Source organism: Desmodus rotundus, chromosome 5, assembly GCF_022682495.2.
Source record: "Desmodus rotundus isolate HL8 chromosome 5, HLdesRot8A.1, whole genome shotgun sequence".
Classification (NCBI taxonomy): Eukaryota; Metazoa; Chordata; class Mammalia; order Chiroptera; family Phyllostomidae; genus Desmodus; species Desmodus rotundus.
Genome location: NC_071391.1, coordinates 66,158,206 through 66,185,459, shown reverse-complemented (window position 1 = coordinate 66,185,459; position 27,254 = coordinate 66,158,206). Strand labels below are relative to the sequence as shown.

At 38.7% G+C, this 27,254-nt stretch overlaps 1 protein-coding gene across 3 annotated transcripts in view; it reads left to right on the top strand.

Annotated features, from left to right (window-relative positions):
- The window catches only part of ARHGAP42 (Rho GTPase activating protein 42), a 245,838-nt gene that overhangs the window by 187,336 nt on the left and 31,248 nt on the right, over positions 1-27,254 (top strand). For all 3 annotated transcript variants that reach the window (XM_045183571.2, XM_024574588.3, XM_045183572.2), the window contains 6 exons: positions 9,334-9,438; positions 11,385-11,514; positions 16,016-16,116; positions 17,790-17,899; positions 20,176-20,254; positions 21,656-21,695. In XM_045183571.2, coding sequence (XP_045039506.1) covers positions 9,334-9,438; positions 11,385-11,514; positions 16,016-16,116; positions 17,790-17,899; positions 20,176-20,254; positions 21,656-21,695 — 565 coding nt within the window. The remainder of the gene's footprint in view (positions 1-9,333; positions 9,439-11,384; positions 11,515-16,015; positions 16,117-17,789; positions 17,900-20,175; positions 20,255-21,655; positions 21,696-27,254) is intronic.

The window sequence follows — 27,254 nt, the reverse complement described above, 5'->3', positions numbered from 1 at the left end:
GGCTTTAATTAATAATGATGGATCAGTATTGGACTATGACTTGTAACGAATGTATCTCTCACTAATGCAAGATGTCAATAACAGGGAAGACTGTGTTCGTTGGGGGCCAGGGATATATGGCAACTGTGAAATTTCTGCTCAATTTTTCTGTAAACCTAAAACTGTTTTAAAAAATAGCCTGTTGGTTTGAAAAAATAAAAATAGAAGGATGTATATTGTATATACCTAAGCAAACATATCTCAGCACTAAAGTAACCCATGTACCCAAGCTTTAGGCGAAGGGAAAAAACATAAGGCTGTATTTTTTTCCTTTGTTCCACCCCACTTCCTCGCAAGGCTGGGGCCTGTCTCACTTTCCAATGATGTCATTTATTTTCCTAAGTCAGTGTAAAAAGTAATGGGTTCCCCAATGTAAACCACATTACAGAAAAGAACAGGTGGCCGGTCTTTATAAGCTTACCTCATTTTCTTAGCATTTTCCTCCCAAATAATACCCTAATATGTTACCAGTATTGGCTAACTAGGCACATTCATGAGGCATCAGCTGTGATAAATAAAGGTAAGTTCCATAGTGAAGATAATCTTCCGTTGGGATATATAATGCCAGTTCCCATGAGAGGACAGTGATTGTAAGAGATACAGGTAATCATACAGAATTTAAGCCATATTTTCTTCCTATGTCAATTTGTAAAAAATAAATCTGCTTATAGTAAGAAAATACCCTCTTCCTATTTTAGTGGAAGTGATGGGGAAAAGGGAAGGGGAAACCTCATTTTAAAATATGTTTGACAAAATTTATTTCTTGATACAAACCCTTCAGTGATTCCCTAAAGATGATGGGCAGCTGAGACTGAGCGGAGGCTGGGCTAAGTTTTCAGTCTCCCCCTGGCTCACAGGATCTCTGCTTCTCTCCTCTCCCTCTAGCTGGAGCTACCTGACTTCCTCCTTTTATAATCCAGGCACCTGGCCAGTTTACTAGACCAGCCCTTCAGCTAGAGGGATTTAGGAACTGGAAGTCACACACAGGCTCAGAGAATTAACTTTTACCTTTTATTTGGGATTGCAGCCTTAGCTTCAAGTTCTGGTTGCCAAACAGCTAAGTCCTTAAACCCTTTAGAATGAATTGCTAACCTCTATTTAGTAGATGCTTTGAGGAGCTGATTAAACGTTTTTTAGGCGGACTTCTGAAACTCAACTGGGGTTCGTGGATAGCTGATCAGCCTAACAATCCCTGGTCTGGGAGGACAGCAGTACTACTTAGAATTACTACTCCCTTTCTCTTGGACTAAGTTCTGCCTCTGAATCCTACCCAGGTTTTTGAAACCTCTCTCCTTGCTGGCAAACTTCCTCCTGAGAGCCTGCCTCTTGGAATTTCTGGAATTTAGCTCTTTTTGACACTAAAGGACACTAAATTGTTAGGAGTATTCCCATTAATTCTGATAGTTTTCCTTCATACTTTTCCCCTTTCTGGCTCGTAGTCCCTTCAGACACTGTGCTCATTTGCTGCTCTGTCCTTCCTCATGCTGGGAATGACCCTTTTTCACCTGTGATAATTCTTTTACACCTGCAATACCTCTCCCCCTGCTGAGGGGCATGCAGGTAGCCCATTTTCCCATCTAAGCCTCTTTTCATGGCCCGTCCTGTCTGGGAACAGTTAACTAGACCAATCTGCCATGTAACATCAGGTATATAATGAGAAACCTGTAAAATCGTTTCCTCACAGGTGACAGAAGGAATGGTAAGAATTTATGAATTCCTGTGATAGTGCATATGGAAAGGGGGAGCTGTCCTTCAACTGGAATGTGTTTTCTTTCTTCTGTCTACTGCATCCCAAACAGAGATGGTCTGAAAAGCCTTGTGTAATGCATGCCTTTCGTGTGACACCACAATCAAAATTGATGTTTAAATTTGTCTTTCTTCCAAAATATTTTCTTGGCTGCTATATTTTTCCTATTAGTATGTCTGGCCAAACCAAATAGTGCTGTCAGTTTAGTCTCGTTTTTTATTTCTAGCTGCTAAATCTCTTCTTTGGGGTTTTACTTAATTTACATTTCAATAATGAGAAGAATAGAAATGGGAGCAGTGAAACATGGACATTTGCTCTTTAAGTTATGCATCTACAAATTAATTTGGAGGAAAAAAGTTTTTAAAACTTCAAAAACCAAGCTCCCAGGAGCTATAACCATGAAAACACATGAGGATACTTTAATATCGTTGCAATTTTTATCCTGCAGAAATCCATTTCCTGTCGCATTACTGTTTCACGTTGCAGAAATCTAGCAGTCTATTCTGTTTAGCCCAGATTTAAGTAAAGCAAAATACCCCAGGGATGTGACTTATCTCATGGAGATTGTGAGATATCAAGTAGGTAATACGAGTGTAAATAGTCCTGGTGATTCGCATTAAATAACATTCTTTATGATAAGCATTTGAGATTATTTTACATTGTTTCAATTACATCAAGATCCTGCTACTTGTGATAAAACTTTTTACAGAATATTTAGGTGGTATTAGAAATAAATATTCCTACAGTGTTATTATTTCAAGGAAAAGCTTGGGGAAAGAAGCGAAAACATGGGGGGAAAGGGTTCATTTACATATTTTTAAAGTACACAGTAAGTAAATCAGCTTTTTAAACTCAGTTCTCCATTAACTGTATAATTTAAATGGCAATCTTTTCTTCCAGTTTATAACATTTTATATAAAAAGTGGTTGTAGCTGTCTGGTGATCTCTAGACCTGTACTATTCATTGTGGTAGCAACCATCCACTGTGGAGAGAGCGTTTGAAATGAGGCTGGTGTAGACTCAGATGCACCGTAAGTGTGAAATACTATTAGACTGCAAAGTTTAGTACAAAAAGAAGTTATCTCACTCATATCTCTTTTATATTGATCACGTGGTAAAATAATAGTATTTTGGATATCTTGTATTGAATAAAATACCAAGTTAATTTCATTTAGTTTAGTTTTTTTTTTTAGTGTGGCCTCTAGAAAATTTAAAATCGAGCATTCACGGTTCACATTATACTTCTGGTGGACAGCACTAGACCTCATGCACCCAGATTTGCCAACAACATGTATGAATGCAGGTCCATATTGGGGGGGAAGGATCAGAGAGGAAGAAACAGCATATCCTGACTTCTTAATTGTACCATCCTGCTACTTCTCAGAGTTGCCTGGAGTTTATGACAATTTTGAGGAATTATGGGAGAAGGCTTGAGAAGCAGTTTACATAACAGAGTTGAGCCCTAGTGTATCAGAAATATATTATTGCACATGAAGTTTTGTGGCTCAGAAAATTTTAAAAAAAGGTTATGAATGAACTCAGCGATGGTTCCTTCCTCTACAGTTTATGTAAATGTTCATTCTGTCCTTTGAGCTTACTTAGCCGGGACTAATGTTGTGTGTGCAGCTACTACGTGTGCCGGGTGTTCTCCTACTGTTTATCTCACATAAACCCACAACACTTTATTATTGCGTAGTGGTTATCCTGTCAGATGGAGAAGTTAAGTCACACAAGTGTAGTTGTCTGAGGTCACAAACCTAAAGAGGGGGAAAGCCGGGAATCTAGTACCCAAATCTGAAGTCATTGTTTAGTGTCATTTATTGCCTTATTGGCTACTTTGATTACTAGTCCTTTGTAATATTTGCTCTGACCAAATAAAATGGATGACCCCTTAAATTGTACTGTAAAGGTATTTAAATTTTTTTTAATTAGAAAAAGAAGAGGTTGACCTTTGCCTTGGTAAAGGTAATTGAATCCGCCCATTCATTCATTTGTTCTTCCCTCCTTTTGTCTCCCTGTTGTTAAGGTCGTCTCTGCAGGCCTCAGTGGCCAGCCACTCCCCAGGCACACACAGAGCAGCGCACTGCTGAGTGGGAGCCAGACGGATCTGGCTCCAGTCCCGTAGCTGTGCAGTCTGGGCACACTTTCCAAACTCTGTGAACCTCAGGTTTTTATTGTTAGTAGGGGGTAAACACTGTACGTAGTTGCCAGGGTTGTGGTGAGGCTCAACCACTGCAGGTGGCAGAGCAAGCGCTTGCTGCATTGTTGTGTCAGTAAGGCCTTAGCTGTGTGAGCTCCCCTGTGGACCGTTACCCCTAGATGAGGGAGAATACATTTGTTAGTGTGGCTTCGAAGCCAGACGTAGCCTTTCAAAAACACAATTTTAATTTTTAACGTATTTTAAAATACACATGTAAGTTCTTTAAGAGCATTTTCATGGAGTATTCTTTATGGCTTATTTTGGTCTTTTGTATTATGTTTAAAGTTAATATAAAAATTAAACCATATAGAAACTGAAATGTACTGCTTTTGATACTCATCCCTTAGTCTGCTAGGTTTAATTTTAAATCATTTTCTAAAGAAAATTTCACTTAATTTGCCTACTATGCTATAATAAGCTCTTTAGCTTAGTATATCATGAAGAATACTATAAAATACTTTTGGGGCTCTCTAAAAATGGTTAAATAATATTGAGACTGAATGACAGCTACTTGATAAGTTAAAAAAAAAAGTCTATCAAATAGTATTTGACCTGTAGGTCTTGAAAGTTGAACATTTTGTGTTCTTTTTCAATATGATTGGTAAGGTCTACTATAGAAAATTTAATTTAAGGTACATCAAAGTGAGTAAATAAGACAGGTCATTGTTTAAAATGTTTAGTAGGGCTAGTGTTTAAATTTCTAGCCTGCTGAAAGCCTCAAGTGCAATCATTCTATAAAAATGAAACAAAAAAATCTCTCTTCAGGTCATATACCTTACAATAAAATCTGTATTGGCCTGTAGTTCTAGGTACTGTTATTTAAAAACCTGAAAATTGCAGTAATCATTAGAGAGTTAATAAAATATTGGAAAAGTAAGAAAAATACATTCTCTTTGTTTGGCTGACTCATCCCCTGGAACTGCATTTTAGAAATCAATCATGGAACAGTGTGGTCTGAATGTAGCTTCTGCTGGACTGTAATTACCTTGCTGGCTACATTACCTTTTTCATTCCTATTGAGCTAAAAAAGATAAGCTGACTTTATTATTGTTCATTGCTTCTGTTCCTTTAACACAAAAGTTTGTGTCCGGCTACTTAACCTGAATTTCATCCCTTTGAATGCTTAGAAATGTGCCTTCAGGAACTCTAGTGATTCTTCACTGCTGAGGCAATGTGATAGAGCCACAACTTCAACACGTTCAACTTTTTAAATTAATTGAATCGATGTACACATCTGTCTGTTCATTGTTTGTTCTTTCATCCTTCTTTGATGGTCCTGCTTTAACAGTTGTCAGCCCAGGTCACACACAGCTGACAGCCTCTTTCTATCCTTGGCCCTCTTTTCAGATTTCTCACTTATTTGGTTTGGTTTTGATACCCACTCATTTCCACTCAGTAAACTCCTCTGAACATCTGTGTATTAGACTTAAAGTACTTCATAGTAATTTGAGGCCATCCTCTAAAGATATTTCTCTCTTAAGTTTCCTCCAAGTCAGGAGCAGCAAAGTCTACAGGGTTAACTCGCAGGCCGGACACTTGTGAGAAGAGATGCCTCGCCTTTGCCCTCTTCTCCCACTCTTCTTAGGGGTTCAGTGGCCATATGTAAAGGCCTACATAAGACTCAGTTTCTTTTAGTGCACTCTGGTGCTCTGTGTGTGGGAAGTGTTTATTTTTATTTTATGTAGAACAGTCTTATTGGGGTGTCAATTCACATATCATACAATTCAGCCATTTCTAGTTAATTTTTTTCTATGGTATTGGAGTAGGGAGTCCAGCTTCATTCTTTTGCATGGGGCTACCCCGTGGTTCAAGAATCATTGGTTGAAAAGACTATTGCCCTGGCTGGTGTAATTCAGTGGATTGAGCAAGGGCCTGCACACCAAAGGGTCGCGGGTTCTATTTCCAGTCTGGGCATATGCGTGAGTTGCAGGCCAGGTCCGCAGTAGGGGGTGTGTGAGAGGTAAACACATATTGACATTTCCTCTCTCTCTTTCTCCTTCCTTTCCCCTCTCTCTAAGGATAAATAAATAAATAATCTTAAAAAAAAAGAAAAGACTATTAATTATCCATCTTACTGTCTTGGTACCCTCATTGAAAATAAGTTGACCCTAGATATCTGGCTTTATTTCTAGTTTCTTTTGGTTCCCTTTCATTGTTTTACAGGACTATCACTGAGCTGGCATCTGTCTCACTGGGGATTACCATTGCATTGTATTAGTTCTGAAGTCAAGGTTTGTGAGCCTAGCTACTTTGTACATCTTGTTCATGATTATTTTGACTGGTTTAGGTGCGTTGCTGTTCCATGTGAATTTTAGAATCAGCTTGTCAATCATTGTGAAGTCACCAGGGTGTCTGATAGGATTTCACTGCATCCAGTAGCATTGCCATCTTGACAATAGTGTCTTCCAATCCACAAATATGAAATCGTTTCCTTTGACTAAACCTTCTTTGATTTCTTTCAGTAGTGTTTTGTACTTTACAAATTACAAATTTTGTACTTCTTTTAAAATAATTTATTCCTAAGTATTTTACTCTTTTTGAAGCTGTTGTAAATGGCATTGTTTTTAAATTGCATTTTCGGGTTGCTCATTGCAAATGTATAGAAATACTATTGATTTTTGTATATTGATTTTGTATCCCACAAACTTGCTGAACGTGTTTATTCTAGATTGTGTGTGTGCGTGCGTGTGTGTTTTAGTGGATTTGTCAGGATTTTCAGTGGTTCATTTCTTAGGAGATGAAGAATGATCACATCAGTACAAGAGCCTTTACATCCCTCTTATTCTGCTCAGTTTGGGCAACAGTCATCTGGAATTACTGCATCAGTTGCTTTGGGGTTCTTCCCCTCCCATCCAAGCCCCCTTCCTCACTTTTGTCTGCCATTCACAGTTTCACTGAGAACTGTGAGTTTTAAGGCTTGAAACCTGGTGATTAATGGGCTAGCAAATTGTGAACATTTGTTCCTTTGCTGAGTTATAATGTGTTTTTCTGAATGATCACTTATCTATAAATGCAGTATCAATTTTCACATTTGGTCATGTTATTGGAGTGACAAAATGTAATTTGATTCTAAAACCCTTGGGAATAATAAAGTACTCTATGACTATTTCCTGATAATAAAAGTGACTTTCTTAATATTAAAACCTAATCTATCTAGTACTTTATAGTTGTTATTATTATATTAAGGGGCAGGATTAGTTTAAGGTAAGCTGGGACACAGCTTTTCCTCACCGCTGTACCCACCCAGGCAGATTGAACAAAGAAAATGACACGCAGGAAATGCAATTCTTAAAGATTCAGGCGGTCTTACTAAGTTCCCTTAATTTAGCATCATGGAATTTGTTGCGGATAAAATGAACTAGTATATATATATTCAAACCTAAAAAACATTTAGTTTTGCTACCATGTAAAGGCAGTTATTTCATGCATTCTGTCTTTATTAAACTTTCCCAAAACCTGTTTCCAAAGTAGATGTGGAACAAAAGGAAAAGGTGGGTGGTTCTTTGAATATAATTTTTCTTCCAAAGAATCGTACGTTCTCTATGGGTGCGCTGCACGTATTGTGAGATTACATCATATTTGTCTGCCACGTAGTGTATCTGAGTTCTGAGGAAGACGCTAATAGAGTTATTTATTTAGATGGATCTCGGGGAATTGGGTGTTCTATAGGAAGATTTATTACAGATAGTTTTAAAGTATCTTTTATATGTGTAATTGAATTCTTTGTCCTTACAATGATGTAGGAAGAGCATCTTCCCTATAGTACATCCAGTTCATCGGACAGTTTAACTTTGGATTAACAAAACACGAGACAGTACTCCTTTTAACAACTTCGTACGTAACCTGAAATTACTCAGCTATTTAGAGCACCAGTGTTGTCCTTATACTTTCAAAGTATTTTCTCATTTAGTCTCTGAAAACCTCTAAATCTGCATATCCAAGCCCCAATTAATTAAAGGTATTTTCTAATCCCATTTTATAAACTACAGTTCTTTTTAATTGGGCCATAATATGTGCAGATTATATGTTTTAAGCTACCGGTTAATTTGAGAAACATCATAGCATCACTTTAGTAAAGGATAATCTGTTGACTGCCTCGTTTTGATAATAATTTTCACTTGATGTAAAATAATTCTAAAATTGACAAACAATGTATTTTGACACATTGTCAGGAACAGTTCAACAAGAGATGCACAACTTTTAGAATATAAAAAACGAATTTGAATGCTTTCGGAAATGAACATGATATTGTAAGTTGACTTATTATAGGAAGAAAAGTGTTAGATTGTTGTCATATAGAAACAGCACTTACCTGTTGGAAACCATAACACACAGACTAGTCAATATTTAGCTAAACCTCCTTGCTTCCCCAAATGTAAAAGGTTTCACATTGTTTCTTCCTTAATTTAAAATAATAGCTTACAACAATTAAAAAAGGAAATTATAATAGAAACAACAATTTTTTAAAAAATGAAAAAATATTAGCTTAGAGAGATGTATCATGCTATTTGAATTAGAAAATCATTAGCCACTAATAAAAATATTTTTAATTTTATTGTTTGAAGAGGTTGACGAAGAGATTGAATTGGTATACAAGTCTGCAGAATAAAAGCCCAGTGAATAAAGTGAAAAAAATAGATAATTTTTCAGTTAGAATTTAGCAACAGTTGTGTCCTATAACTGTGTGGAGAGCCATTCCTAACTGCATGAATAAGAACGTCACAAATAAGCACAGTCCAGGATCAGAGAAATTAATGGTTTTCTAAAGAAGATTTTACTTTTATTCTCATATGAAAGATCTGTATCTATCTCCTTATTTTTACTCGACTCTTAGCTGCTTTGCCTTCTTTCCACTTCGGAGGGAAATGTCTGTTCAATTCCCAAGTCAGTACTGCCACCTTGTGATATGTTCCTTAATTTCATCTGGCCAAACCCTAATTCCTTCTGTTGGGTACCTCTTATCTCTAATTTACTGTTCAGGCTTCTTCACGTCTGCACGTTTTATCTCCCTGTTTTGGTTAGAAGCTCTCCTAGAACAGGATAGATGTCTCTTTGGTCTTTATCCCCATTAAAGGTCTCTCCTCAACATTCAGTGCATTTGAATATTCGAGTAGTTAACATGACAGCTGTCCATGACAAGACTCAAAAATTAAATCACCGTCTTCGCAAAAGGAAGTAGAAATTAGCTTTTGTGTTTCTGTTTCATATCCATAATTTTAGTGCTGGCTTTGCCAAACAGATTGAAAAATTATTAGCTGAGGAGTTAGAATGCAGTGTCATTTGCCCATGTCGATGATCTTTTTTTAAACACGTTTTCATGGTTTCTTTTTCATCTCTATTTTTGCAGCTTTTGTCGTTCCTTCAGGGTCTGTTTACTTTTTACCACGAGGGATATGAACTTGCCCAGGAATTTGCACCGTACAAGCAACAGCTGCAGTTCAACTTGCAGAATGTAAGACTCGACCTGGTCTCACTGCCTCTCCTTAGTGAACACACAGTCACAGCGCAGCTGGGTCACGACCAAGCCACACCTTGCAGTCTTTCCAGAACTCACCCAAGTACAGCGAAGCCTCACTGATTTAGAAAAGCCACATTATAAATTCATTTTAAAATGGGTTGATTTCTAGCTGCTGGTTGAAAGTACACCAGGAAAGAGCCGATCTTAATGTTTAAAAATATGTATTAGAAAATATCACAAAAATAAATCCTACTAAGGAACAGACACCTGGAAGTTTGGAAACTTGCCTCTACCCAGTGTTCCCATTACTGAGGGGCCTTAGGTGAGCTCTGCTTTCTGAGAGGGCAGCACTTCCGTATTTACGAAGTGAAGGCCGTACTTTAGCACTCTGAGCTCCCGTCTCTGTATGAAATTGCATGTAATGCATCTGATATTTACTCTTTTCTAATAATAAATTTACACATGGTTCGAAATATTCATAAGTGACTCTTCCAAAGCTTAAGTGAGAATTATTTACAAACATCCTATCTATTTCTGTCAGGGTTTATTTTCCAAAGTTGTCTAATCAATCCTTTTTATATCTGATTACATAGTTATATAAATTCTGATTTGCATCTGCTGAACACCACATTAAAAAAAAAAAACCTTAACCAACCCATCTCCTTATTATCAAACCTGAGAAATAATGAAGTTCTAATTGTTCAGTGTTTTGTACAGATGAAAAGTTATTTCTGAAACCCTGTCTAGTACTCTATAGCCAAAGAAATTTGGAAAGCTCTCACTTAATCTTTGATAAAAAGCCTGGCTTTCCCTGTGTCTCTGACTTTTGTTGTGGTGACGATGGCCAGTAAACGGAGCTGTGGCCTTCTGGTGTCCCACGAGCAGTACGTAATTGGATTTATTCTCCCTGTGTTTCGAATTTTAGCTTTTTACACAACCTAGATTGTCCTGCAGAATCTATTTCACATGAAATTTATTCCATTGTTTTTCAATATGGAATGCATTTGGACTTTTTAGTAAATATTAAAAGAAAAATATAAAAGTCAAAGTATTTTATGGTTTATCTCATATTCAATACAATTATCGTGAGATTCCTGGGATTTGACAAAAGGTAAGGAATAGGAAAAAATTCAGATTCTTACACTGAAAAGAGAAAAGTAGCAAAAGTGGTGATTAAGGACATTCAGTTCTTTTATCATGGGCCCTAACAAAGTCTTGGAGTTGGGCGGTGGTGATTTTTGTGTACTGTTGAGATAATGTGGCTTGAATGCAAAAGGTTTTATAGAGAAAAGCCTTATGCTTTTTATGTTTTACCTCAAGTATTTTTGCTTTCACCTGAGTAAACCATTTGTTGCAATAGAAGTTAGAACTTGGAAACCTGTTCATTTTTCAGGTTAATTTATATACTGACCTCTTGATAATTACGTTAGGATTCCTGGAAACCAGACTAGTTTCTTCAAAAGTGTTTGGAATAAGGGCAGTGAACTTTTTTCAAATACATGCTACATGTATAAAAATACGTGAATTTGGTTTGTTTTTATCCCCCAAAGTAATGTAAATGCCCATGGATCTGCTTTTTTACCTTAGGTATTATGATTATAAAATTCTGTTTAATAAATATTACATATTTTTAAGTGCTGTAATTGGCCACTAAATAATAATGTTAGTGTGAGCAGCAGGAAAAAAACATACAATTTACACACATACACACACGGATTGGGATTGAGATTGAGAGATTCAAAGAGAAACATGCAGAAGTTTCACTAAAGCCATTCAAAGTCAGCTGTAGGACTCCACATGGAGGGTCATGGGTATGGGTGAGTGGTGCTGAAATAATCAAGGTCACCTTTTGCATAATTTGCAGTTTTGAAATTTTAGGCTCTAAGTCCCTCAGAACAGGTAGGAAAGAATGAATGAAATTGTTATTTTATTTATTAAAGACAAGGAATAATTTTGAAAGCACTCGACAAGAGGTAGAGCGGTTGATGCAAAGGATGAAATCTGCCAACCAAGATTACCGACCACCTAGCCAGTGGACGATGGAAGGCTATCTTTATGTCCAGGAGAAACGTGAGTCACAACGACATAACTTAATGTCTCGTACGGTTAACGTCCTGTTTCCAGGAGAGGTGACTTTGTTAGTATTTTTTCCTCCAAGTACAAAGACTGAAATCCCTTATGGCTTTATCGGATTTAGTCTGTTCTGCCACCTTCACCACCAAAGCGAGGGAGTCGTTTTCCCATTTCACCATCGGGATCTCTAAGTTGGTATATTGTTGAACTTGGAACCTACCTATAGCCTTTTTCTGATGATATAGTAACATGAGTTCAGTTTTATAACTTAACTGTGATATCTAATCCCAGTTTAAAGTTTGATGGAAAATTAAAAGTCAAAGCCTTTATTGGGATGAACCATCCCCGTGACTGATAACAGTGTGCCCTCCAGCAATGTTATTTCATTGACTTCAGTGTTTCGTCAGTTTTCAGGGCTAAAACTGACATTGCATGATATCAGATTGGCACCCTTGAGGTTAGGAAAATAAGCATCAGACCCAATAGAGCACTATTATAACTGCCTCCCACTAAGAAAGTTTTTCTCACAAAAATAAAATGCCATTCAAAATTGTTTAACCGGGGTCCTCTCTGCATGGTGCCTGCCACTAAGTGGAACCAGTCTGACTAAATTTGCTCTCTAGTTCTAACCAGATATGCCCTAACCCACCGTTCTCATACTCTTTGTGGTGGAGGAATGATTTTTTTTATTTCCAGTCTGTCATGGACACAAAAGCATGTGCTTGGGTTTTGCAGTAATGTCAAATTGCTGTGAAAGATTTGAAATGCTTATTTACACTTTACTTTTCTCATTTATTGAGACCCACCAACCACATGAAATAGCACTGCTCTAAAGTTTCCCTGTCAGTCAGCAGACAATAGAGTAATAAAATTGTTTTGATTGGTAAGATATCATAGTTAAAGGGTTTGGGATGCAGAAGCTGGAGATAACACGTCAGCTGTAAGAGTTTTTCACATAGAATGACATGATCGCTAAAATGCAACCCATTTTATATTTGACATACTCAGTAGATGCTCATTTGTTGGTTGGTTGCACTCAAGCAAGTAACGATTTTATCCAACAGACTCAGCAGACATGGACTGGATGGTGAAGGGCTTCTGGCTCGGGAGATCTGGGTTCCGGGATTTTTCCTTCATAACTGTCTACCTTGACAAATCTGTTTCTGGATGTTAAAATAATAGCCTTAGTGTGCTTCCTGTGGTGGCCTCTTAGCAGTACGTGCATTTGAGGCGCTCGGTCAGACTCTCCCTCTCTTTTTAGCATCCTCTTTTTTGTTGTTGCCTTCTTGGTCCCAAGACACTTTCTATCTCAATTTTCTCTGTATCCCCCTGCATTATTTTTACAGCCTTAGTGAGGTACAACTGCCATATAATAAATTGCACATGTTTAAAATGTACAGTTTGAAAAATGTTGCCGTAAGTATGAACCTGTGATACCATCTCCACAGTCAACATAAGGAAGGTATTCCTCACCTTCCGAAGTGTTCTCAGGCCCCGATATAATCCCTCCCTCCTTCCTCTTCCCATTTGCCATCCTTCACCCTTTTCCTTTCCTGGGGATTTAAAAAGAAAAATTAATGGATGTCTATTGCCTTTGGAATTGTTTTTACACAAGAGACAAATATTCAGAGCCCCTTTCTACTGGGAATCTTTGAAAGCATTTATAATATAAAAATTTTATCAGCCCACTAAGACATACTGATTGTGCTGTTGCTATCGCTGGGAGTCAGTTCTCCGGGAAACGGAAAAGGAGATGAAGAGCGTGGCTTCAGGGCATTTATTCTGTAGCTGGAGACATAAGTCAAACTCAGTCAGTCAGCGACCAGTGATCAGTAGTGACTCTCAGAGCTGTACAGTGTGACAAATAGAGACGGCCGTGCTGGGGCGGTGGCGGATCACTGCAGTTCAGACACAGAGCTGCACTTGGTCTGGAGGTGTGGTTTCTGTGACCCACCTCTGGGCACACATTAAAGTGCGTTCCAATGGACTGCGTTTAACCAGGAAGAGCGTGAGTCCCCAAAAGTTGGACAGAACTACGGAGGAGTTTCCTGCCCGCCATCTGTCCACTAGGTGATTCTGGTTACAACTTTCTGAGGTCAGCTCCTCATTTATAAAAGAAGCAGATTTATACCTATCTGGTAATGAGGTTGCAAGAACTGGAGATAGTGTTTGTAAAATGTCTCTATCATTAGTAGTGGTGCGTAGTAATACTACTGTGATTACCATGAGCTTTTACTAGTCTGTGCAGTTTATATTTATCTCATTTGATTCTTAAAACCACTCTTGAGAAATATTATTCCCTAAAAAAGAACTCCAATCGCATGCCTTATTGATAAAGAAAGTAGTACCATCTGCAGCTCCTATGCTCTATTTGCTTATGTGTAAAATGATATATACAATGTGACTTAAAAAGTTCTTAGGTAAAATTTTGGCACTTAGTAGGTATTCCATGAATGTTTGTTTCCTTCAATTTTGTAAACATGTCAGCAACCTCAGATGATTACTGGACAAGATAATTAAACTTGTGTTATTTTACAGCTTTAGAGCTATAATAAATTTTTATTTTCCAAGTCTTTTTTTTTTTTTTTTTTTTAAGGACTTCAGAATCGCTAGTGTGAGAACATCTGGCCGGGCCTAGCGCCAGGCCAACTCTAAAGAAAGCAGCATGCGTGTGCAGCAGTCTTGAAGACTGAATGCTTGAGATTCTGAACTTATGATGGAGGCAGGAAAAAAAACGAGTGAGGTCTCAAAGGTCATCAGAGCACGGCAGCAACCTCACTTCAAAATTGTGGTTAACGTTGCTGCATAAATCGTTAAGTAGTGAAGTCACTGTAAGCATTTCCACACAGTCACTTCCACTAATCAGCTCCAAGCCTTTCAAGTATTTTACACCACATGTAACTGAATTATCAACAAGCGTTGTTAACTATTATAGTGTAAAATGCTCCCCAAAGAGAATTGAAGTTAAATGCAATAATCCTTTGTGATTACAAAGTGTGCAGCTGAACCCCATAGTTATAAAATCTGGAATGGTTTGAGTATTCGAGCCATGGCACCAAGGGTGCTGTTAGTACAGAAAAAAAATTTCAGATGGCTCACGAAACACTTTTCTCAAGAGGCGCACCTCTCCATTTCCATTTCTTGCTTTTAAATATATGGTTATGAAACCAAGACAGCAATAATATTGTACATAATTGTTGCTAGAAAGATCCAGATGTTAAGCAGAATGGGGCCCTTGATAGAGAAACGACGTCAAAAACAAGCTCTGTTTTCTGCCCGCTGAGCCACTCTGACATTTGGATGGAGGGTAGTTGGCTGCCCTGGGTGGGAACTGAAGTTGAACTCTCGCTGCACCCCTCCCCTCGGTGAAGCAGCAGCACCCCGTTCCTTACGGAGATGGAGGACAGTAGCATGGTGTGCTGCGGGGGAGAAAAAGTGAGCAGTATACAGATAAAACTTCCTTGTACTGTAAGTAGTGAAACATTTTCATTTTAAGAAGTTATTTGAATTCACTTTTTCTCTGATGAGTGGTAAGAAGAAATAAGTCCAAGGTCAATTAAGTTTAGAGAAAGATGACTGATGACCTTTATTTATTTGTCAAATATTTGTTGAGCGGCAGCTTTATGTCTGGCCCTGGTCTAAGTCATTAGGACAGCACACTTTCCTACTGTTAGAGACTTAGAGTCTAGTGGCAGAGACAAACACAAATAGGTTAATTATAGTTTAGACAGTGATAACTGCTAAGAAGAAAATAAAACAGGAAAGTAAAGCAAGAAATATCAGCTGAGGGTGTTGCTAGGTGAGCTCTCGCTACAGGAGAAATGATATCAGGAAGGTGACATTTAGGAAAAGGCCCGAAGGAAGTGCCAGTGCAGATCCTGGAAGGAAGAGTAGTGCAGGTTGGGGGGCAGCAAGTTCAAATGCCCTGGGGCAGAAGTGCATTTACTGTTTTCAAGGATCAGCAAGGGGGCTGGTGCAGCTGGAGCAGAGTGTAAGCGAGGTGAGATGCATACTGAGGGGCCTTGTGAATATTTACTTTGGTATTTATCAGGAGCGATATAGGCAACCACTGGAGACTTTTGCACAAAGGGGTGAAATGACCTTGCTCAATCTTTAGTAGGGTATTTCTGGCAGTTTTAAGAATAGAGGATAAGAAGGAGACCAGTGATAGTAACTCAGACTGTTATTTCTCATTCTTCCTACTTCTGTGGGCTATAAGTATAGCCCCTTTTACAGACAAGATCACTGAAATTCAGACCTCAGGTAACCCTTGAGTTCGCAGGGTGTCGGAGCTGCGGGGAAAGCCCAGTCGTTGGAGGCCGAGGCACTGTGCCCCGCACCACTACCCGCCACTCTCGCCCTTCCCACTCCCGGTCAGTACGCGTGTCACACGTACACAGTCTGTGGAAATCCTCGGTTGTGCACCACAGTGTCAAAACTGTGCAACTTGGACACCCATCATTCTTAACAGCCTGTAATGTTTGTCTCCTTACATTAGGACCACTTGGTTTTACATGGACTAAGCATTACTGTACATATGATAAAGGAAGTAAAACATTCACAATGAGTGTCTCAGAAATGAAATCCAGCGGGAAAATGGTGAGTGCTTGTCTTTTGGTTTTATTTTTAACCCTGGTTTTTATTTAAGAAATGGAAGTAGAACAAACAAAAAAATCACATGTGCTTGCTTTTCTAATAAATATGCATGCAATTTAAAACAATTAAAAAGTCAAAAACGTCTCTCTCATTTTAGTGACCTTGATAACTTAAAAAAGGTGGCCAGGATCTCCTTTGTCCGTGGCCATGGAAAGTGTAAAAGCAGCTGAGTTAATGGTAGGGGTCCTTCAATGGTCTACCGAGGTGTCATCTCATGGCCCTGCTAGCGCATTGTTCCTCTGCTGTTGCTTGGCCAGTAGCCCAGGAGGGACTCCTGTCAGAGGCTGGCCCAGGCCCAAGGATTCTCTGTCTTGCCCCAGGTGGCCTCTATGGGAGGCTGCCTTTGCCCCTGCAAGCCTTTGCCTCTTCTGCACTGTGTGCTGTTTACTGAAATGCTGGCCAACAAAGTTTCTCAGGAAAAATCGGCTAATGCTCGTTTACCCCATAAATTGGTCACTGAATGTCTTCCGTGGCTAGTGAGCAGGATGAAACACAGTGTACTTGAAAGATGACTTCGTCTGGCCTTATTTTAACAGATTAGAAAATCACAGTGGTAAAAGTAAGTGGCATGCCTGGCTAATTTGTGGCGTAGATCATGGCAGGTAAATGTAGGTCCTTCGACACACGCTCATACACAGCAGTTGAAACGCACTGTGCTGGGGCATTTGTTAGTCTAGTACTTCAAGCGGAGAGACATAAAATAAAGCCTGGCATGCCAGAGGAAGGGAAACCGTAGATTGCCAGCATCACGAGAAGTTATTAAATGCTATAACCACACCTAGTTTCTACTCTGAAGGTTTCCTAAGAAAAGATATTGCCAGAAAGTTAGCTTATGTGACAGTCCGTGAGCTAATAGCAAATAGGCCCGGCCAAAGTCCTGTTTACAAGTGTGTGATACTGTGAATAGAATTCATCGGACATTAGGCAAACATTCCCCCTAAAATTGGCATCTCGGGCATGGAAGAAAATTTTATTCATTGAGCCTGTGTTGGACGCCGTCCAGAGTTCGAGTGTCAGCAGCGGGCAGCAGTTGGTTTGTCTCCTTACATTAGGACCAGCAGCAGAACAGGCGCAGGGTTCGAGGGAGAGCTCTGGCCCCAGAGCAGCTCTGCACCAGAGCTTCACTGACTTCCGTGACTCTCCTGACTTTTCAGGCGGCTGTCATTTAGTGCTGCGAGGCTCCAGTGCAGAGACACACAAACACACACATCTAGGAAATTCTGATTCAGAACAACGGTGTTGTGTCCTGACAGACATTCGGATCTCTACTTGTGACATTACTATAACTGTAGTTTCCCACCTTTTCTAAATCTGGAGACCCAAGGCATATATGCTAACTAGACTGCAAGTTAACATTGCAGGTCCATATGTTGAAGTGAACTGGACAGGCATGTCACAGAAGTTTTTGACAAAACACATAAATGCAATTAGTATATTAATGAAGAGTTTGGTATATTATAACTGGGCAGTTAACACCGGGCAAAGTCTCGTTCATATGACCTGGATGCATAACCTTGCTCTGAGTTTACATTTCAGCACAGCACTTTCAGGTGGGAGATTGAATAGTTTTCAGTTCACCTTGTCATTGTGCCAACCTGTGTCCCTTCCGGTTTCAGAACGGCCTTGTTACCAGCTCACCAGAAATGTTTAAGTTAAAATCTTGTATCCGACGGAAGACGGATTCAATTGACAAGCGATTCTGCTTTGACATAGAAGTGGTGGAAAGGTTTGAGCTTTTCTTTTTACTTTATATTTAGTTGTTTCTATGTTTAAATATAAATATGAAACAGCATACAAGTGCTTGTTTTCCAATCTCTTTTTAAAAAGTGTGCATGTTTATTTCATCCTTTTACATATTCAACAGATAAATATTGCATGATGCTTTCAGAAAAATAAGTCAGACACAGAATGCTAGCAAAAAGCAGACACCCAGAGAAGAATCTGGAAAATCAGTAGAAATGACTGCATCGGGGGAAGTGCATGTTTTGGACTCGGGGTCCCCGTGTGAGGAAGGAGCCTGACAGCGTTGGTCATGGGTCAGCCTGCTTGCAGACTTTTGCGAAGCCGAGGGGTCCTGCTTCCAAGGAATAATAGGACCCAGCAGGGAATGTCATCAGCTCCTTCAGCCAGTGAAGCTCAGTGTGTACCCTGTGCAAAGCACTATCCTGGACATTCATAGCCACAGGACATTGGAGACACATAAATGTTGTACACCCAAGTTTATAACCTAGTGGGACTATTTCGCTCTTCTTCTCTCTTGTATCAATACAGGCAAATAGAAACAAAATGAGAAGGGGTGTGCTTCTTGCTAGTCCATGGCCTGTTTTTCTCCCCCTGCATTACTACCACATTTTGTCAATACTCTAGCTTTATGTGTGGGCTCTGTATATACTAAGACATAATACATGTACTCTCACATACGAGATACACTGTCGCTCATGTATACTGTAGCTTGTAACTATCTCGTAGGGCAAGGCCCCCATTCTTATGCTGCTTTAAAATTGTTACCTACGTTGGCCCTGTGTTCTTACATGTTATGGTCCCGCCTACTAAGTTTCTCTTCCTCTTCAAAAAAATCCTTTCAGATTTCTGACTGGAGCTACATTAAAGTTATTAAATAATTGATGGAGAATTGAACTCTCCTTAAAGATACATATATATTTTTTAGATTTATTCCTGGGTATTTTCTTCTTGTTACAATTTTAGAATTCTTTTCACTAGTAGAGACTTTTTCTTTTCTACATGGTTGAGACTAGTGTATAGAAAAGCTACTATTTCCTTTTATGTCAGTCTATATCCGGCATAGTTGTCGAACTTCTTACTGGTTTTGACAGTTTTGTGGTAGGAACGTCTTGATTTTCTATGTAGGCAAACAACAACATGTTAGTGATTTCTCTTTTTATTTCAACCTTTTCTAGTTCCATGATCTTTGGGCACATTGTTGAACTCTGCTTTAGTGGTCTCGTTTGTAAGACGAGGGTAAGAAGTACCCACCTGAAAGGGAACACAGGCCTGGCACATAATAAGTGGCCAGCAAGTATTGATCATTGTTATTTTATCACTGGTGCTGTCACGCTGACTCAAAGATAAACTTATCTTAGTTTTTATATATTGAATATTTTTTTCCTTTTTCTAATGATCTATTGCCCTCTTTACAGAAGAGTTATATCCCTTTATCACAATTTTAAGTCATTCTAGGTTTTTGAACATACAATATTTAAATGAGATTTCCTTCTTGATGTGCCTCTTCACAGAGCCCTCTGCTTTCCTGTTTAAATGTGTTTTCTGAACAATCCACACTGTTAACTCCACTGTGAACAGGATAGTTCCAGTTTTGGGGATTCATATCTTTTTCTCCCTTATATCCGTTTCCTTTTTCCCTTTGCTCACTCCTTCTCTTGAAATACATCCTCAAGTAACTATATCAGAATGTGTGCATGGGAAGTCATTATTTTTAAACATAGTAATTTTAATATTGTCAAGATCACGGTATAGATAAACACTTTGGTTTTAATATCTTAATAATTAACTAGTTATGGTATGAGGCTTTCCGTATTGCTAAAAACTAACTAATTTTTAGTGACCACACTGTGCCACATTGGGGTCATAATCTGAATTATTCTTGTATTGTAGAATGTTTAGGTGGTTTTGAACTTGGAAGAATGTAGCTATCCTCCTTTCTGGTCATTTCAGAGGAAATAATTTGAAACTACCTCTTTCAGACAGTCCTGTACCCAGAGCACTAAGTGGTTTTCCCACCTGTGATCATTTGTGTGTGTTGGTGTCTACAGTGATTTTTCTGAAAGATACTTGTAGGTCAACTTTTTAATTTTTCTTTCTTTCTCTTTTCTATTTTTTTCTTTTCTCTGTTTTCTATTTCATTTTCCTCTTTCCTGGTTTTTCTTCAGATTTACTCTTACAGTTAAGTAAAAACTTTAAAACTTATGAATGTGTGAGGACAGACAGGAATAAATCGAACGTGTAAAATATTTGTTTTGCTAGGCACGGGATCATCACTCTGCAGGCCTTCTCAGAAGCTAATCGGAAACTCTGGCTCGAAGCCATGGACGGGAAAGAACCAGTAAGCATGTACCACATTTCACTTAGGTGTTATTGTTCTGACAATTACAAAGTACATCTGAAAAAAATACAAAACCAAGCACATACGAATTTTGTTATATGTCTGTAGTGAATTTGAAAAGTTGAAAGAGCCAATGAGAATAGAAGCTCAGGGTATTTCTAGTGTTGTCTCACTCACTGACACCTGATACCAGCTTTATAGTTTGTTTCTGAGGAGGACTTTCAGGACTAATTGAAAACCCTAAAATCATTTTTTAATTACTTATAATCATTAATTTGGCCATACTGATTGGGTTATTCATTCAGTTAGTAATTACTGAACGTCCACTCTTTGCAAGGCCTGTGCTGGGCTTTGTGGCCAGTGTGATAAGCACGTTTCGGGGTAAGAGCCAACCCTGCAGTCTTACTTGGTAAAACTCCCTGTGGGTCGACATTTTGTCCTCACGCACATCCTTATTTTTCTAATAGTTATTTTGATGTTGGCCTGATAACTTAAATTGCAATTATTAGGGAGGCTTATGTAAAAAGGAATAAATTACTAATCACCATCCTTTTTCTTCATGGAGAACGTGCTCTTGGATGGTTAGGGGGATGAGCACACAGAGCAAATACGAGGCCCCATACTGTCCCTTGAGAACTGACCTTTAGATGGCAAAGAGCCTTGAACAGCCTTGTGCAAAGTTCCTGTGTAACAGCAGAGCTACACAAAACGTGGTCTCCAGACTTTGAGGCCATCCCTTACATGGTTACTGGGCCACAATGAAATGAATGCAGAAGTTATGATTAAATATCTGGAAAATTTTGTAGTGATTTGAAGAAGTCATTTTCTATTTGTTAAGCTTAATAAAAAACTTAGAATCTGCATCTATTCTTTATTATGTTCATGATATTTTAATTTTATCATAATTTACAAAAATAGCAGTCAATAACAGATTCGAAAATTTTAAAAAACAAGTTAACTTTTCACCACTAATTGAGAGGCAAGACCTGACCTAGCGCAGACTTAGAAGACAACGATAGCTCAGCAAGTACTGGTTAGGATTGTACATGCTGGGAGAAAACACTAAGCAGATCAGTACAGTAAAGAGCAATCAGGCAAAATACCTCATTCGACATTTCCTCAAGAAGGTCCATTACGCATTGTGTTACGGAATAGACTGAGACTTGTAAATGAGATGGAGAGAGGTAGAACTCTACCCGGGGCGGGACAGCAAGGACGGAAGAGAATGGGACGCAAGGCTGTCACTGGGCAGGGAGAGGGCACTGTGGATGCAGCGGTAGCAGGACTAGCAGGACCTTGAAATCGAGACGCTCCCGCGGTGTATCACTGTCCCAGTATCACCGGGCAGTCTGCGCCAGGTCATTGGCTGCGAGGGACTGATTGACTTCCCTTGTTTTTTAGATTTATACCCTGCCTGCCATTATGAGCAAGAAAGAAGAAAGTAAGTCCTTTAATAATTATTTAAAATTGTATAAGTTATTTTTATCACAAAGCTATTATGTGAGGTTGAGTTCATTAATATTAAGCGAAATATTAATTATGTTTATTATTTAATAGAAAAATGATATTAACGCACCTGTATTGGATGGTTCATGAAACTTGAAGTTTTCATTCAAAGAAGTTTCTCATCTTGAAACCACTAACTACTGATGCTATAGTGACCAAAATTAAGTTTCCTTTTTTTTTTTGATATTTACTTATAGGTATATACCTTGCTTTGTCCCAGAAAGAGAGTTGACACAATTGATATTTAGTTTGCTTTCTTTTTTTAATGGCAGTAGAAGGCTTCTTTACCTCATTTTCCCTGCTCCAGTTTACAAGACTGAAGGCTTGAATACTTTGTGCTGGTTTTAGGAGACTATGCCCAAGAATGTGAAGTACAAGAGCATCGTCATAACACATGGGATGTGTGGGAACACGTTGTCACTGTGTTACTACTGAGTCTTTAGCATCAAACCATTCTTAATAAGTACATTTTATTTCTTTTCCATTACATTCTAAATCCTCACTGGTTATCTTTCACCTCTTGCCACCTTTTACCTTTGGTTATTTTAGTATATATATTTTTGTATGTACTTTATGTCATTAGATTATTTGACATTTAAAACTAGTTTGTATATTTGTTTCCAAGTTTATGTCTATATCTTTTAAAGCAATTTTAAGCTTTATTTAACTCAATTGACTTCTCTCATGATGTCTAAATTTATTTTTAAAAAAGACTTAATAACTTGACTTTTAATTTGCTGTTAACATGCAAGGTAAGAGCTGAGTGAAGGTAAAAACTAGGTGGGAAATCACTCATTTGAAAGACATAAATATTGAGTGCATGAAAAAACCCATCATTTCAATGGAATGAAATTCTTCCTAGTGATTAATTTTAAAAAATTATCCAAAGAAAATACATGAAACTACCTTTAATATTAAAGAGTAAAAAAATACTCCCAGTGTTTATTCTTGCATTTCTTTCTTTATTGCTAATCAAGGAAAGTGATTAGTATAGAATCTTTAGTTACCCACTTATATCTAATCACAGAAACATTAACAAGTGGATGAAGAGTTTTTAAGTATTGAATGTTTATTTTAACCTACTACCTAAAAAATAATCTGTTGTATAATTTGCATTTGAGTAGAGTTTGAAACGTGTTTTCTAACATGGGTTTTATTACATATCCGTTACAAAGACAGTCCGTTCAAATTCACATGACCTGCTGAAGAATGGGACCTTGGAAATTCACAGCTGAACCTACGTCTGGTATCGAATAAGGCTTTTGAATGCGGACATGGTCTCGTTAGTCAGAAGACATTTGATGCTTAATGCATTTCTGGAAGCAGTGTTTCTGTCATGAGTAGGAAATTTGAAAGTTATCTAATGTCCCCATTCTGTGAGGGAGGAAGAGTTACTTCCTCATGCCATAAAAACTTTGTCTCCTGGAAATCAACTTTTCTGTAGTCTTAGCCACCTGAAACATCACTATGCCACTATGTGTAATTGTAAAAACGGTGTGTTTTTTCAGAAAAACAGCTGTCCTGGAGTCCATGTGTTTGTGTCATTTCTCGCATTCTGGATCTTTGTATGATGTGTTAGCTTCCTACCCAGTTCTCTGAGCTTATTGTGACAGAGCCCTCTCTCCCCCTCCTTCCTGTACTCGGCACGGCCCTTGTGGGGTGTGTGCCCAGCGCGTAACGGCTCTTCCCCTTCTCTGGTGCCAGTGGACTTCTGCTGCCCAAGGGCAGATTTTGCGCATAGAAAGGAATATTACAGTTCCCTTTGCTTTATTAATACGTAGGGCTTGAACTTATAAATCTTAACCTTAGTTAAAGTTTCTTCGTATTATTTTATCTTAAGCTGTATTTTTCTTTAAGCCTGTTTTTAATCACCATATGATCTTATTTTACATAAATATACTACTTTTGAAAAATAAGTTGTTTTTAGTTTATTTTTCATAAATTTAAAAGAATTCAAATTTAATCAAGTAAGCTTCTTTAGATCATAGTATAATTAAAAAACTAGTAAATTTCATTTTATAAATGCTAGACCCTAATAAACAAATTTGTGGTTCTGGCCAATACAATCTCCCTAAACACCTGGCAACTCTGTAATCTAGTAAATTGGCTGCTAAATGCAGAGATTAATACTCTTTTAAGCATTCTAAATATATTACACACAACATTATGTAGTAATTCAAAATGTTTTATTACATAACATAAAGCCAGCTTATTCAAAATTGCAGTTGTTTTTAGTTGTTTTCACACATTCTTGGAGATTGAAACAGAATCACCCAAACAGAATCACCACCTCTCAGCTGGAAAGGCAGGACTGAGGCATGTGCCCCAGTTACAGACACTGCGTAGTGGAGGCGCAGGGTTGAATGCGCCATCTAGAACCAGGTCTAGGACCCAAGTCCTGTGGCTGGGGTGGACTTTTTGGTACTGCCCGCTTGCACGAGCAAGGCTTTCTAAGCATCTCTCCACCCAGCATGCATTGAAGAACCTCCCCTAAAATGACCTGGCTGCCAGACTGGTCAAGGGGCTCTCCAGGTTCTCAGAATTTAACTTCTTTTTGCATGTTATTGTGACTAGTCTATTACATCAAGGCCTAAAATTTATTAATGATGCTGAATCTCTTTCTTAGAGTTTAATTTTACCCCTTTTCTCTTTCCTCACATGTTTTAATAGCAGTTACTATTTTTCTAGTGATTTAATGACTCCGAGGATTTTCTGAACACGCAGCAGACAGTATTTCAGATTCAAGAACGTGGTCCTGTTAAATTAAGAGCAGGATTATGTTTCTTCCCAGTGATGTATCCAGAATATTACTTGTTTCTGTTCAAAATTATATTCCAGCGATGGTGAGGCTCTCAGACCCCTTTCTACGTCTTGAATAAATCATGCATGCTCGTCATGTTAAGAGTTCAGAGCAGCTGTCATCTTTATGTTTGCCCCTTCCACACATCATCTCAGACATACTTATCCTGTTTATTGAGATTGACCTCTCTTTCCCCTTTTCACATTTGACCCCTCAAAAGTGACATTATGTCAATTTCTGCATGTAACTTCTCTCACAGTTGGTATTTGTAACCAGTACTGGCCTTGATTCATTTGCTACCTTGCGAAGTGCTTTTATATAGCACTGGTCTTTCAGTTGGATTCTGTTTATCTTAAAATAATGTTGTCTTTGGAAACTTAGTTTTGCATGAAATGTGTGTTTTGAACTGCTGGAGATAATAACAAAACTTAGAATGGTAAAATATAAAACTCAGGTAAAAATTTGTTTTGAACATTAACCATTAAAAGTTGTCATAATGTCTGTGTTGAAACCCTACAAGCAACAGAGTAAGAGCTATCTAGCGTCCTAAAATAGGGCCGTTCTGGGAGTATACGGAGAACATATGCCATGAAGTGAAGAATAAAACCATGATTCTAGAGGAATGAGGCTCTCTTTACAAGCCTAACATGAAAAAGCCTCTCCACTTTCTGGCTACTCTTAATTTACTGTTTACAGAGAAAAGGTACCATACATAAAATTAGGGTAATTTAATAGAGAAGGAAAGTTTGACTCATCTTAATGAAAAAAAAAAATGCGTGAAGAAACAAAACCCTAAAGGTATTGGTCATTTATAGGATATAGAATCCACAAATACTTTTCAGGTTGTAAAATATGTCAGCGTATTTTTTTTCTTGTAATTATAAGCCTTTGAGAATTAATTCATTTTAAGAATAGCAATGCCTGTCGTCGATATTAAATGCATGCTATTGAATTAGGATTAGAACTAAACTGTTCCTGAAGCTGTGCAGTTGGGATATTTTGTTAGAGGACAGCTCACCACTAGTTCTTCATTATTCTGTATTTGAGCCCATCTGTTAAAGAAGCAAATAGTCATTGTTGACACACATTTTTATCCCCAGACTTCCATCTGGGGACTAACTGTTAACAGGGGGAGAGGCAGTTGTCATTTTGGGGGAGGCTTTCTCTCTCGGACACTCTCTGTCGGTGCCCTGAGCCTTGACCCCACTCAAACGTAAGTTCTTGTGCGATGGCTTTTTAGCCGGTACTTCTCCCCCACGTCTGAAGAAAGTGAAAGTTGTGAATGAAAGGTTCTCATTCTCTCGTACAATCCAGTTCAACCATATTCCATGTGTACAGACTTCATTCCAGGTAGTGTGAGTAGGAAAGAGAAATTCATTTCAAATGAGGTTTCTGTTAATAAACATCATTATAAAAATGTAATGACAGCCGCCTAACACTCAGTCCTCCTGTACAAGACCAGAGGGATTGGACCAGAAGACACTTGCAGAATTTCTCAGCAGCTCTAAATAAATTCTGCCATTGTGTGTTTCCGTGACTTTCCCCCGTGTGCCTGGGGGGTGTATTCCCAACGATAAGCAGGGAGGTGAAGCTCATTCTTCGTATCTTAGGCAGCCGACATCTGTTGCAAATGTTACCGAGTTTCATACTTCTGTTTGATGGTTGAGTGGGAAGTTCTGAGACATCCCGTGGGTATAGCCTACTCCTTCACCACATCCTCCCCCAGGCCGCTGATCATACACAGTTTTGTTTCCCTCACGGAGACCCAGGAAGAGGGTCAGATCGCAGATGCCCTTCCTGAGCAGAGCAGGGAGAAGGAACAGCCCGGGCCAGGGCTGTGGAGAATCCCCTGCTCATCCTTTGGGGGAAGGGAAAGCATCCTATGGTTATCGCAAACACCAGTAAATGCACTCATTTCACTCTTTTCTTTCCTTCAAGCGACGTAGAGTATGGTTGTCTGCGATAAGGGCCCTTTCAATCTGAAAAGGCAGATAGAAAATTGAATTAGAAATTAAAGACAAGTGTGGCTTTGTTTTGTCAACCCTGAGAATGTACTGTATGGCCAAGTAGATTACATCAGTAAGGACATGCTAGGTTTTTAATTACTGGGAAATTGAAGGCACAAGGACTTTTGCTTTGTTAGTTGAATGGAAGACTATTCTTTTTCTTTTCCTCATGGCTGTTTGAATTCTGTTGAGATTAATAGCTTTTGTGCTGCCAGACTGCCTATGGAAACTTTATTTGGTTTCCATAAAAGCTTTAGCCCTGAATAGTTTCCGGGAGCGGGGAGAGGGGTGGGAAAGCAATGTTTATACTTAACTTTGATTGACTAAGTAAAGTTTCTTTAGTTGGCCTGCCTTCTGCCTCTACCCCTGAAGGTCCAGTATCATTAATATTGTAGGAATTTGGTGGTAGTTGTATTCTGTGTATCCCTCCGGGCTTTTCTGTAACAGGCAGACACAGGGCTGGGGTAGGGGCCCTGGTGAGGCATTGACGAGCTCTAACCTTTATGGAAGCCATCGGAGAGGGTACTTGAGCAAGCCAGGTACAAACCAGTGACTACCGAGCCCCCTAAGCATTTACTGGCTGCCTGCTCCAGGCAGGCATTGAGCCCTGATTCAGCAATCTGTACTTCTCTGTCCTCTGCGGTTGCCGCAGGAGTACCTTGTCCTCCACTAAAGGAGAATCATGATA